The 13,798-nt window shown below is 39.8% G+C and overlaps 2 protein-coding genes and 1 pseudogene across 2 annotated transcripts; 2 read left to right on the top strand and 1 right to left on the bottom strand.

The window, feature by feature from the left end:
• Window positions 1–210: 210 nt before the first annotated feature.
• LOC145950401 (uncharacterized) lies at window positions 211–1,206 on the top strand. The gene has a single exon (XM_083061488.1). It carries the CDS (start codon window positions 211–213, stop codon window positions 1,204–1,206), a length of 996 nt encoding a protein of 331 aa, XP_082917614.1.
• A 462-nt stretch (window positions 1,207–1,668) lies between these two features.
• Window positions 1,669–2,809, top strand: LOC145950400 (uncharacterized). The gene is made up of 2 exons (XM_083061487.1): window positions 1,669–2,555; window positions 2,662–2,809. The coding sequence occupies exons 1-2, from the start codon at window positions 1,669–1,671 to the stop codon at window positions 2,807–2,809; spliced, it is 1,035 nt and encodes a 344-aa protein (XP_082917613.1).
• Window positions 2,810–5,860: 3,051 nt separating this feature from the next.
• Window positions 5,861–13,471, bottom strand: LOC145950399 (uncharacterized; annotated as a pseudogene).
• Window positions 13,472–13,798: the final 327 nt, after the last annotated feature.

The following is a 13,798-nucleotide window of genomic DNA, read 5'->3' as shown; positions in this document are numbered from 1 at the left end:
TAGAGCTAGGACGATAGATTACACTTTTGAATGCTCTGGCTTTGAGGCTTGACCTAGGAAAAAACCCTAGACCACCCTTTGGCCGGAACATTTTGGCGCCCACCGTGGGGCTACGGTGAAACTTTTCCTACGCCCCAAGTCATACAGAAAGACCTACACTTTACCATGGCGAGAGGCGGCAACAACAACAACAACTCACAACCCCCTACCATGGAGGAGATGATGGCCATGATCAATGGCTTAAGGGAGGACAACGCACGGTCCAGGGAGAGAGAGGAGGCCATTCAGCGCGAGAACGAAGAGATCAGGAGAAGAGCGGACAAGCTGCAAGCTAGAATAGCGGCCAGTACCAGGACTGTGGAGGAGGACATCATGCTGGAGGTCCCTAAAGACTTTCGACCATTCTCGGAAGCCATAGAGGCCGAGATGATCCCTAGGGATCATCGGATACCACAGGTCCAACCTTTTGATGGAACGCAGGATCCCAGTCAGCATTTGACGGACTTTCGGGCTCAAATGTTGATCTGTGGAGGGAGCATGGAGGTCCGCTGCAAGTTTTTCATGGGCACGCTCAAGAAGGCGGCGCTCGACTGGTTTAGCGGTCTTCCTGATCGGTCGATCACCGACTTCGATGTCTTTAGCCGGCTCTTCATGGCGCAGTTTGCCGCCAACAAAAAGAAGCCGCTGATCACGTCGGATTTGTTCGACCTCAAGCAGCAGCGCGAAGAGTCTCTGAAAGATTTCCTGCAGAGGTTCAACGAGGTCGCCTTGAGGATAGCGTCGTTGGACGAGAGGATGGCGGTCATCGCATTCCAGAAAGGTTTGAGGTCCGGAGCCTTCGACATTGCGCTTGAAAAGGCGAACTGTCAAACGATGTCGGAGGTGAGGGCTTTCGCCTTGAGCCACATCAAGACGGAGGAGAACCAGATTATTAAAAGAGCAGCTGAGAACCAAGAAGCAGGGGGCAGCAATAAGGAAGTCAACAAACATCTCCGACCGCGATCGGATTGGAGTAAGCGGCGGGACCGCTATAACACGAAGGAAGGCAACTATCGGCAAGCCGATCACATTGATCGGCCAAGAGGCGGGTGGACGCGTAACAAGGAGGAGGAGAAGTTCACTCCACTCAACGTTCCCCGACGGCACATACTGCATGACATCAACAGCGCGTCACTTTTCGAGTTCCCGGCGGCAACTGACCGCTAGTTGGGACCATACAAAACTGATTGGTGTGAATTTCATCGGACCCATGGACATACTACAGAGAACTGCTTCGTTCTCGGGAGGCAAATTGAGCGCCTCATTAAGGAGGGTCGCTTGAAAAAATTCATTGTAGGGAAGTAGGATGAGGGTTCATCCGACAGGCGACGAAGGCGCGAAGGAGAGGACTCGAGAAGAGGAAGGCGGGAAGGGAGGTCTCCCCCGAGGGACCCTCCAGAGAAGAACACAGAGACTCATCAGCAAGCGGTCCATGGAGACTTCAACACCATAGCCGGGGGATTCGCTGGAAGGGGTCCGACTTCAGCAGCACGGAAGAGATACTCTCGGTCGGTGCAATCGGTCTCCGGTTGGGCGAGACCCTCTCGCCCAGTCATCACGTTCTCAGATGCCAATTTTGAGGGTGTGTCACCCCACGAGGATGATCCTATAGTCGTTTCGGCGATCGTCATGGGTTACAACGTGAAGCGAGTGTTGGTGGATCAAGGTAGCTCGGCAGATATAATGTTCTGGGAAGCCTTCGTCGGAATGAAAATTCCGACCGATCGTCTTATGCCGTATGCAGGTACGTTAGTTGGTTTGGCAGGTGATCAAGTAACGGCCAGGGGATACACCGACTTGGAGACAACTTTTGGCCAGGGAGATCACATGAAGACTATCACTGTCCGATACCTGATGGTCAACGCTCAGTCGTCCTACAGTATGCTACTCGGACGACCCACTTTGAATAAGTTGGGAGCAGTCGTTTCCACACCCCACCTGAAGGTGAAGTACCCATTACCCAGCGGGAAGGTAGGGATCCTTTGTGTTGATCAAGAAGTCGCGAGGAAGTGCTACGAGGACAGCTTAAGGGCGAGGAGACAGTTATATGTGACACAAGTTGATCGAGGGGTTCAGTCAATCGAGTTAGATCCGAGGATGACTCACTTCGATTCCCGACCAGCCCCAGCAGAAGATGTGAAGGAGGTTAGCTTGGCCGAGGGAAAAACGGTGAAGATTGGTGTGTCTTTGGGTAAAGAAGATGAGGAAGGATTGCTGACCGTATTAAAGAGCAACATGTCCGCTTTCGCATGGAGTGCTTCGGACATGCCAGGCATCGATCCCGACTTCCTATGTCATCGCCTCATGGTCGACCCCAAGGTGAAGCTGGTGATCCAAAAGCGGCAGAAGTTCGGAGAGGATAAAAAAAGGGCCATAGCCGAGGAGACGAAGAAGCTGTTGACGGCTTGTCACATTCGGGAAATCCAATACCCGACGTGGCTAGCAAATGTGGTAATGGTAAGGAAGAGCAACGGAAACTGGAGGATGTGCACGGACTTCACCGACTTGAACAAAGCGTGCCCAAAAGATTCATACCCGCTGCCCAATATAGATTGCCTAGTCGACAACGCATCGGGGTATGAATTGTTAAGTTTCATGGATGCGTACTCGGGATACAATCAGATCAGAATGCACCCTGTCGACTGTCGACGAGGATAAAACAGCATTCATGGCCGACCAAGCCACCTACTGTTACAAGGTGATGCCTTTCGGTTTGAAGAACGCTGGGGCGACGTACCAGAGGCTTATGGACAAGGTGCTGGCTGACTGATGGAACTAGGTGAGGAGATTGATGTTCCTCCACTTTGCTCCATGCTTAGGACCGAAGATGCTTTTGAGGTTATGACTCCAAAGACTCTTTGAAGCTCCTTGAAGTGTTCTTCAATGGAGGAGAAGCCTTGAAGTGGTTCGGTTACTCCTTAGCTTGGGGTAGAAGCTTAAGGAACCAAGGAAGGTTGGAGAACCTTTGGAGAGAACTTAGGAGAGAAAGTTCTCTTCGGTTTTGAGGAAGACTCTTGAGAGAGAAATCTGAAGTTTATTTCTCATATATGTCAAAAGTGACTGCATAGGAGGTATTTACAAATATATAGAGAAAAGGTAGCTTCTAGGAGAAGCTAACCTTAACCATGGTTCACTAGGAACCATGGTAAGGTTTACTTAACTCCCTACGGTTTAGCAAGCTTGCAAGGGAAGCTAACCTTGACCATGGTTCATTTAAGAACCATGGTAAGGTAAGCTTACCTTACTTGAGTTTAGAAGCTTGCAAGGCAAGCTTCAAAACTCAAGAAGAACAACTAGGAAATTCGGCCAAGGAGACTTAAGAGAGCTAGGCGGCCTTGAACACATTTTGCTCCTTGAATTAATTTGGAAAACCTTGATTTGGTTTAGTTAGGTTCATCATATTATGATGAGACCTAGCTAAATCAAATCTATGAAAAATTAGGAGCAAAATGAGTCCAATATGCAAAATTTAGCCTAGGCCCAACTCAGGCCCAATTTCTAGTCACACCTCAAGCTTTGCTAAATGTCACCCCCTTTTCCCTACTGAAAAAATATAAAATGAATGTATCATCTAGGGAGGTTAAATGGAGTTAAACTCTTCAAGTAACCTACCTTAAAAACAATATACAATCACTAGGAAAAAGCAAATAAAGTGCCTCACAATACAAAGGCAAAAATAACCTATACAAAAGACTATACATGAACTGTACAATATAAACAAGTAGAACTAAGGCCTTCTCTTCATGATAGAGCATTCCAAGTGAAGATTACCTTGGGCCTAACAAGCCCATTAGTCTTCTCAAGATCCAGCTCTTCCTGTATCCTCCTAGCCATAGCTATGGTCACTAGGCCCTTGGCCCATGGTCTATCATCCCCTCCTTCTTGAGAAGGATTTGTCCTCAAATCTGTAGGCTCATCTTCCTCATCATAACCTGCAAAGGGAATAAGATCACTTACATTAAAAGTGTTACTTACTCCATAATCACTGGGAAGATCTAATCTGTAAGCATTATCATTAATTCTTTGGAGGACTTGGAAGGGACCATCTCCTCTTGGGTTGAGTTTTGACTTTCTTTGAGAAGGAAACCTTTCCTTTCTCAAGTGAAGCCAAACCCAATCCCCTTCCTCAAAAATGAGGGCTTTCTTTCCCTTGCTTCTATCTAAAGCAGTTCTCTCATTTTGTTGTTGTATCTGAGTTTTAACCTTCTCATGCAATTTTTTAACAAATTCAGCCCTAGATACCCCTTCTTTATGAAAATAATGAGAAGAATCTGGTAGGGGTATTAGGTCTAAAGGAGTAAGAGGGTTAAAACCATATACAACCTCAAAAGGTGAGATTTTGGTAGTCTTATGGACTACCCTGTTATAAGCAAATTCAATGTGGGGCAAGTACTCATCCCAAGACTTATGATTACCCTTAAGGACTGCCCTTAACATTGTAGATAGGGATCTATTAACTACTTCTGTTTGCCCATCAGTTTGTGGGTGACAAGTAGTAGAGAAAAGAAATTTAGTTCCTAGCCTACTCCAAAGAGTTTTCCAGAAATGGCTAAGGAACTTAGTATCCCTATCTGAAACAATAGTTTTGGGTAGACCATGAAGTCTAACCACTTCCTTGAAGAAGAGTCTTGCTATGTTGCTTGCATCATCTATTTTGTGGCAGGGTATAAAGTGGGCCATTTTACTAAATCTGTCTACTACCACAAAAATAGAATCCATGCCTCTCTAGGTCTTGGGCAAGCCCAAAATAAAATCCATACTGATATCAACCCATGGAGAGTTAGCAACAGGCAAGGGTGTATAGATGCCATGAGGCATTACTTTAGACTTTGCTTGTAAACAAGCTATACATCTAGAGCAAAACCTCTCAACATCCCTTCTCATATGGGGCCAAAAGAATTTTTCTTTTAGAAAACTTAGAGTCTTTTCAACTCCAAAGTGCCCCATGAGACCACCCTCATGACTTTCTTGAACAAGGAGTTTTCTTATAGATCCTTGGGGTATACAAATTCTTCCTTCTTTATACAAATACCCCTCAGAAATATAGAAACCTCCTTGAGGCTTTGCTAAGCATTGGGTATAATTTTCTTTGAATTCGAGATCATTAGTATACAATTCCTTAATGTGATTAAATCCCAAGATTTGAGATCCAAGGGAGACTAACAAAGTGTGTCTCCTAGAAAGGGCATCAACCACAACATTATTTTTCCCTTTCTTGTATTTAATCACATATGTGAATTGTTCTAAGAACTCTACCCACTTAGCATGCCTTTTGTTTAGCTTGCCTTGGCCCCTCAAATATTTAAGTGACTCATGGTCACTATGAATGACAAACTCTTTGGGAATAAGGTAATGTTCCCAAGTTTGAAGGGCCCTAACCAAAGCATAAAGCTCTTTGTCATAGGTAGGATAGTTAAGGGAGGCACCTTTGAGTTTTTCACTGAAATATGCAATAGGGTGCCCACCCTGTAACAAAACCGCCCCTATACCAACTCCAGAGGCATCACATTCTAACTCAAAAGTTTTTGAAAAATCTGGTAGAGCTAGAAGTGGTGCATGGGTAAGCTTATGCTTCAAGGTTATGAAGGCATTTTCTTGTTTCTCTCCCCATATAAATTCCACATTCTTCTTGACTAGATCATTTAATGGGGAGGCTAGTGTGGAGAAGTTAGGAACAAACCTCCTATAGAAGCTTGCCAAACCATGGAAGCTCCTAATATCTCCAACACTTTTAGGAGTGGGCCACTCTTGGATGGCCTTGATTTTCTCGGGGTCCACATGAACCCCTTTTTTACTAATTATAAACCCTAGGAAAACAACACTATCTACACAAAAAGTACATTTTTCTAAATTTCCAAAAAGTTGATTTTTCCTAAGAATATCAAAAACTTGCCTTAAGTGTCCTATGTGATCACTTAGGCTCCTACTATATATGAGGATGTCATCAAAATAAACTACAACAAATCTACCTATACAATCCCTAAGGACATGATTCATGAGACGCATGAATGTACTAGGAGCATTGGTGAGCCCAAAGGGCATCACTAACCACTCATATAATCCAAACTTGGTCTTGAAAGCGGTTTTCCATTCATCTCCTTCTTTGATTCTAATTTGATTGTATCCGCTTTTAAGATCAACTTTAGAAAATATGATGGCTCCATGAAGCTCATCTAACATGTCATCAAGCCTAGGGATGGGGTGTCTATACTTCACAGTGATGTTGTTGATGGCTCTACTATCACAACACATTCTCCACTTGCCATCTTTCTTTAGAACCAACAACACTGGAACAGCACAAGGACTTAAGCTCTTTCGAACCCAGCCCTTCTCCAACAACTCTTGGACCTGAGACTCTATTTCTTTAGTTTCTTGGGGGTTGGTCCTATAGGCAGGCCTATTAGGTAGGCTAGCCCCAGGCACCAAATCAATTTGATGTTCTAATCCTCTAGAAGGAGGAAGGCCCATTGGACCCTCGGGAGGAAATAGATCATCAAATTCTTTTAAAAGTGTTTTTACCCCCTTAGGTAAAGTCTCATGTCCACTAGATGTGGCAGTGCAAGAAAGAGTTCCTTTACAGAGAAGGATATAAGAGGGTTGTTGAATCAAGAGGTTTTTTTTTGAAAAATTATTTTCTTGAGCAACAACCTCTAGGGAGGGAACTCCTTTTTCCCTAGATTCCTCTCTATCCTTATGTTTCACAGACTTTTTTTTTCACTCTTTTCTTCTTTTTTTTAAACCTTTTCTCACTATCTCTTTTTAGTTTCATTTGTGCTTGATCCTCAGCCACCTGTTGAGGAGAAAGAGGATGAAGCACAAATTTTCTTTCCTTATGAGTAAAGGTAATCTCGTTAGTAAGGCCATTGTGCATGGTTTTCTTATCAAATTGCCATGGCCTTCCTAATAAGATGTGACAAGCTTCCATTGGTATTACATCACATAGCACCTCATCTTCATAATTACCAATAGAAAGCTTGACCTTTACTTGTTGGTAAACTGCCAAGTCACCATCCTCATTAATCCAATGAAGTTGATAAGGTTTAGGATGGGGACTAGTAGTTAAGCCCAACTTCTCAACCAGCCTAGTGCTACAACAATTGCACCATGAGCCACTATCAACAATGAGAGAACATGCACTGTTTGAAACTTTGCATCTAGTATGAAATATGTTCTCCCTTTGTGATAGAGTATCACTAGGTTGGTTGTTGAGGAGTCTCCTAATCATTAAGAGCTCCCCTTCATAAGGAAAAGTAGACTCTACACCTTCTTCTTGTTCACTTGCTTCTTCCTCACTATTACTAGAGGAAGTAGTAGCCTCATCTTGGCTACTATAAATGTCATGCCCCCTCATGATCATGACCTTCTTTGTGGGGCATTGGGAGGCAATGTGGCCTCTCCCTAAACATTTAAAGCACTTAATATCACTAGTCCTAGAACTAGTGTGTGTAGTGTCCTTTCCCTTTCCCTTATCTTTTTCTGTGGCTAGATTATTGGAGGGTTCAAAAGTTTTCTTCTTTTCAAAAGTTTTTCCCTCCTTCTTGGAATCTTTCTTTAGAAATGAAGAGTTGGAGCTATTTTCGTAAGATTTCCTCATTCTTTGTTGTTCTACCCTTACACAAAGTTGGACCAAGTCATTTAGGTCCCTGTAGGGTAGTAGCTCCACTTGGTCTCTTATTTCTAAATTAAGACCACTTAAGAATCTAGCTACAGTAGTAGCTTCCTCTTCCCTAATACAAGCCCTCATCATTAATAGATCCATTTGTTGCCTGTACTGTTCTACAGACATGTCTCTTTGTTGGAGCCTTTGGAGCTTATTCATAAGCTCCCTCCCATAGTAGGTGGGAATGTGCCTCCTCCTCATTGCACTTTTAAGATCATTCCAATATTGAATTGGAGGATCATTGTGGAGGCGTCTCTCTCTCTCTAGGGCTGTCCACCAATACATGGCATGCCCTTGGAAGCTAAGGGCAGCCAAAGGGACTTTCCTCTCTTCACTTACCCTATGGCAAGCAAAGAGTTGCTCAACCTTCATTTCCCAATCTAGATAAGACTCCACATCATCTTTGCCAAAGAATTGTGGGAGGTCAACCTTGACTTCCCTTGGCCTAGTAGTTCTCCTAGGAGTATGTTGGTAGTGATCCCCTTGATTCATGCTTTCATTAGGGGATGTGTATTGGGAATGTGAGCTCCTACTCTTTTTCCTATGTTTCTTCATATCTTCTTTTAATTTTTCTTCCTCTTGCCTTAAAATTCTCAATTCTTCCTCTAAATAAGCAAGTTGTCCTTCTCTTTCAATTCTTTCCTTCTCTCTTTGAATGGACTCTTGCTTTTTCCATAGTTTAAGTGATTTGAGCTCTTTAGTGATGTAAGAAAGACTTTTTGGAGAGCCATCACTTTCACTATTGGAGGAATTTTGAGACATTTTAATTCAAGAGATTTTTCCACACAAAAATAGTTTTTATGAAAATAAAGTTTTTAAGTGCTTTAGACTTGGCACTTGGAGGTCGAAGAGTACAAATTGAACTTTGGAGGGAGGTGAGCTACTAAAGAGTACAAATTGAACTTTGAACTTTCCGTCACTAAAATTTGTCACTAATTTTCACAAAAATTTTCACAACTAGCTTTCTTCCTTCTTGCTCCAATTCAGCCACCAAATTGCAGCCTCACAAGGTGTTTCACTCCTCTCTTAGAAGCAACCTTGACTTTGGTCACTTCTAGGTGTTTTCAAGAGCCTAGCCACCAAGAGAGAACAAACTCCCTAAGCAACCACCAAAGCCTTCAAGTGGATGTCCTTTGCCTTGGCCTCCTACACCTTTTAAGAAGCACTCAACCACCTTCAAGACTAGAATATTAGTGTAAAACTGAAAAAGAAAAATTTAGAATAGCTACACCAATTGGTGGAAAACAAATGAGACAAGACTACAAAGAATTCCACAAAAAATGACAAGCAAAAATTAAGGCAAATTTAGAAAGCTAGCACACAAAAGAATAACCTAGGAATGGTACTAGAATGGATTAACAAATCAAAAGCTAAGATTAGAAAACAAAATAAGACTCAAATATATGGCTGGACCAATGCAAACATGTCACAAGAATTTTCCAAATCCGAGAGCACACAACACCAAATTTTCACTCCTATGGCTTTTTCTTTTGCTATTTTCTTTCTTTTTCTTTTGCAAAATATTTTTCTCTTAATTTTCTTTTGATGTTCAGGAGTTTCAATGCCTTTTAAACACTTAGAAGTCTCGGATTTAGTGTAAAAATACTGCAGCAAAAATTTCACACAAAACAAGAGGTGTTCACATGCATTTTGTAACTAGTGCTCCACTATTTTGTATTATTTTGAGAGAAAATTTTTAAGCACTCATTCTTTTGTTTTTCTCATGCATTTAAGACACTCACACCTCTGTTTTGGTTCTGTTTTAAGGTTAAAAAAATTGCACAAAGTTTCAGCCACAACACAAGACACAAGGAGACCTAATAGGAAAGTGTTTATGAACTTTTCTTTGACAAACTTTTAACAAGACATAATAGAAACCTAACTCTAGGAAATTTGCTAGAACTAATAGCAAATTAGGAACTCAATCATGTAAAACAAAAGCACATATAGTAAGGTACAGATTTAATAAGAAAAGACACAACAAATTCGGACACAAAAATGCTAAACAAAAATTAGGTCAAACAAGCTAGTCTAGGAAGTTTCAACATACAAAGGACTACACATGACTTTCTAGGACAAAACAAGAGATTCAAAAACAAAATCTATGCTCAATGAATGTTGTCCAATCACGGACACATGTGAATGAATGGAGAAGACTCAAGCAAAAATCAAAAGCACAAGCACAAGAGTACCTAAAGCACAAAACCGAAATTGATTCACAAGAATAGGAACAAGCAAACATGAATCAATTACTTCATATTAGACATATAGGATCCATCAAAATTTTTAGAAAACCTAGATCCATACAGAAAACACAACAAGACATGTAATAGGAGGAAGATACAACACGGATTCTATTAGAAAAAATTAGAGACAAAAACCTCAAGAGCACTAGGCTCTAGATACCAAAAATGATGGAGCTAAGTTGAAGAAGATTGATGAACTTCAACTCCTCCATGCTTGGACCGAATGTTCTTGAGGTTAATCCTTTGGAGAAGCTTGAATCTCCATGAAAGAAGCTTCCATGGAGGAGAAGCCTTGAAGAGGAGGTTCGGTCACTTCCTAAAGCTTGTGAAGGAAGCTTGAGGAACCAAAGCAAAGTTGGAGAACTTTGCTAGAAAACCTAGGAGAGAACTCTCTACGGTTTTATGACTCTTGAGTGGGAGAGAAATTCAGATTTTATTTCTCAAATTTGTCAAAAGTGATTACAAGAGTATAGAAAACAAATATATAGGATAAGGTAGCTTGTAGGAGAAGCTAACCTTAACCATGGTTCACTAGGAACCATGGTAAGGTGAACTTAACTCCCACGGTTTTAGCTAGCTTCTAGGAGAAGCTAACCTTGACCATGGTTCACTTAAGAACCATGGTAAGGTTGGCTTAACCTCCCTTAGTTTAGTAGCTTGCAAGGCAAGCTTCAAAACCAAGAGGAGAAGTCTTAGAAATTTCGGCCAAGAGGAAGTCTTTTGGGCTAGGCGACCTTGGTCTCAAAATGGCTCCAAGATTAATTTGAAAATCTTTAATTTGGTTTAGTTAGGTTCATCATATGATGATGAAACCTAGCTAAATCAAATCTATGAAAAATTAGGAGCAAAATGAGTCCAATATGCAAAATTTAGCCTAGGCCCAACTCAGGCCCAATTTCTAAGCACACTCCCTAGCTTTGCTAAAAGCACCCCCTTTTCCCTACTGAAAAAATACCAAATGAAAGTATGAACTAGGGAGGTTAAATGGAGTTAAACTCTCCAAGTAACCTACCTCAAAATCAATATACAAACACTAGGAAAAAGCAAATAAAGTGCCTCAAAAATACAAAGACAAAAATAACCTATACAAGAGACTATTTGAAACTATACAATATATACAAGTAGAACTAGGCTTCTCTTCATGATAGAGCATTCCAAGTGAAGACTACCTTGGGCTTGGCAAGTCCACTAGTCTTTACAAGGTCCAACTCTTCTTGTATTCTTGTAGCCATAGCTCTGGTAACTGGGCCCTTGGCCCATGGTCTATCGTATTATCTCCTAAGGTGTAATCGAAAGGAGTAATAATTTGTTCTCTAGGAATGAATCCTAAGTCGTAGTTTTCTGTACCATAATCAAAATGTTGAATATGACTAGGAAAACTACTACTTCCTGTATAATTATCTCCCATAAATCCTTTGTAAGATTTTATTGAAGATTGTGTTTCAGAAATTTCAGAAATCTCTGATTATGTTTCTATTTTGTCAAGGCATAATTTTTCTTTGAGGTTTATCTCATTATTATACCAATTTGTAAGATCTAGATCTAGGGTTTCTTTTAGATCTGAACTCAGGGTTTCATCACAAATTTCATTATTAATTCGTGATAAAAGTTTTTGTGTAAAAATCAAGTCATCTTCCTCATCATTAGTATCTTCATTTTTATAACTTTGTGAAATAGTTTCTTTTTCTTTTTCATAGTCTCCGTAGATGTGGACAAGATATGTCACAGTTGAATTTTGTTCCAAGTTATTTACCATAAAATATTGTGTCATTGATGACTGGTTTTTGGCATATTGTATAACAATTTGAAGACTTGACTTCTAAAGACTAACGAGATATATTGTACATTTTGTTTCACAAGCAGGATTCAAAATCCACTATTAAAGTTGTATTTCAACTAAATGTGTTTCTTATATTTAGGACACTTGAAAATGGTGAAAGTAGTCATGTGCTTAAGTTCCACATATATTTAGTAAAGAGAACTCTGTCATTGGAAGTTATGCTGGTTTCATCTTCCTTTAGCTTGTTGGGTAAATTTGTTTTCTCACCTCCACTCTTCTTTCTTTCTGCTTTGTTCATACTTTCAAAAATTATTATATGGAACTGATGGGGTTATATTATGATATTTGTCTTAGAGGATATTTTATGAGGATTATTTTTATAAAGTTATTACACAAGCATATTCCACAATGATGAGATATTGTTCGCTTTGGGCCTAAGCACTCACGGTTTTGCTTTTGGTTATCACCCAAAAGGCCTCTCAATCATTGAAATATGTTTGTGTTATATAAGTTGTTATTTCTTGTCTTATTTTATAAGATATGTGACTTATTTGTATCCCAAGAGGAACTTCTCTTCTTGCAATATCTTTCTTCTTCCAGTTTTCTTGCAAAAAAAATTATTTATTGGATATGACATTTTGTTGTAATTTGATGTCAATTTGACTCAATCTTTGACCAAAAAAAACACTGAAAAAGCATTCCGAGCATTATGAACTTAGTCTTGCTTCATGCACAGCTTCCTATGTTGTTGGTTTTGTTTTTTAATTTCTTTTAGTGTCTCTTCTCAACTTTTCTTATTTTATGTTCTCATGCTACTGTTCCACATACCTGTCTGGTAATATTGTAATAACACTATTTTCTAAATTTCTGTTTTTAAATGTTTCTGGAATTCCAAAACACAATCTACGGAAGGAATTAAATATATATACTACTGTTCCACAATAGAATATTTTGCAGTGATTTAAAATTTCTGGAATTCTACCGTGGTAGGCACATTCATCCCATCTAATTGACACGTGGATATAGAAAGAAATAATTGTCAACTTCAAGCTCTTAAACCTTTAAGTTTTCTTCGGCATTTGTACCAGGATTATAAAACAAATTTCGGGTGCAAAATTAGGCCAAGAAAGAATGTGATAGATTTAACACTGATGTGAGATTTGCTCTTTTTCTGAAGGTAAATCAAGCAACTTAGCATCATATTATCTTTCGTTTCATTCGATATAGATTCTTAAAATTCTCCAATGTTCCTTTTTCTCATCTAATTGTTGAATTTTATGATTTTATGACTTAGATTGAAAGTGTTGTCAATCAAGAGTTGTGTTGGTAAAAGATTTTCAAATTGGTTTGGACTTTGGAGATGATTCATTATCCAATGTGGATTCCTTAAAGTTTAGCAATCATAAAAATTGTGTCCTACTCCTACCTTGAACTCTTGCTATCTTTCAAGAATCTATCAATAATAAGGCTTGATAGTAAAGAGATTACTTGTTCCGAGTTTCAAGAAACTGTCAATGATAGATCTTCTATTATTTCATTTGCATAGTTAGAAACCTCGATCTTCATGTACTTACAGGAATGGAAATGTAAAATAGTGCGGGGAGCTTGTCCACATCTAGAAAATCAATCTATTATGAATTGTCACAAGCTGAATACCAGAGCAACTTCCTTGTTTAATGATTTTAGCTCGTTGCTTTTATTTCCTTTTTTAAGGATCTTTCCATTGTGTTTCTTCCCAAAACTCATTACTATGCTTTTGATGAACAGTGGAAATCTTAATATGATTTTTGTCCCAGCAGCCTAGTCATAATCTCATTGTGGCGTTGTTAAGAACTTTGGAAGAACCACTCCGCAAAAGCTAGCTGTAATAGCTAGTGTCTAAGACATTATAAACCTAGAATCTCTACTTTTTGTTGGAAAATCTTAAATTTCTAGAGATTCCGAGATATCCGAGATATCCGAGATATCCGATTTAAGTTATCTGGAATTATTTGATTTATCTTTTGAGTTATTTTGTTTCAGATTAGATTAGATAGTTTTTTGATAAGTTTTGATTTGATAAGATATTTTATT

This window comes from Cajanus cajan, chromosome 8 (assembly GCF_000230855.2).
Source record: "Cajanus cajan strain Asha chromosome 8, NIPB_CcT2T_4, whole genome shotgun sequence".
In the NCBI taxonomy this organism is placed as follows: Eukaryota; Viridiplantae; Streptophyta; class Magnoliopsida; order Fabales; family Fabaceae; genus Cajanus; species Cajanus cajan.
The sequence above is the reverse complement of the archived record's forward strand: the minus strand, read 5'-3'. Positions and strand labels throughout refer to the sequence as shown.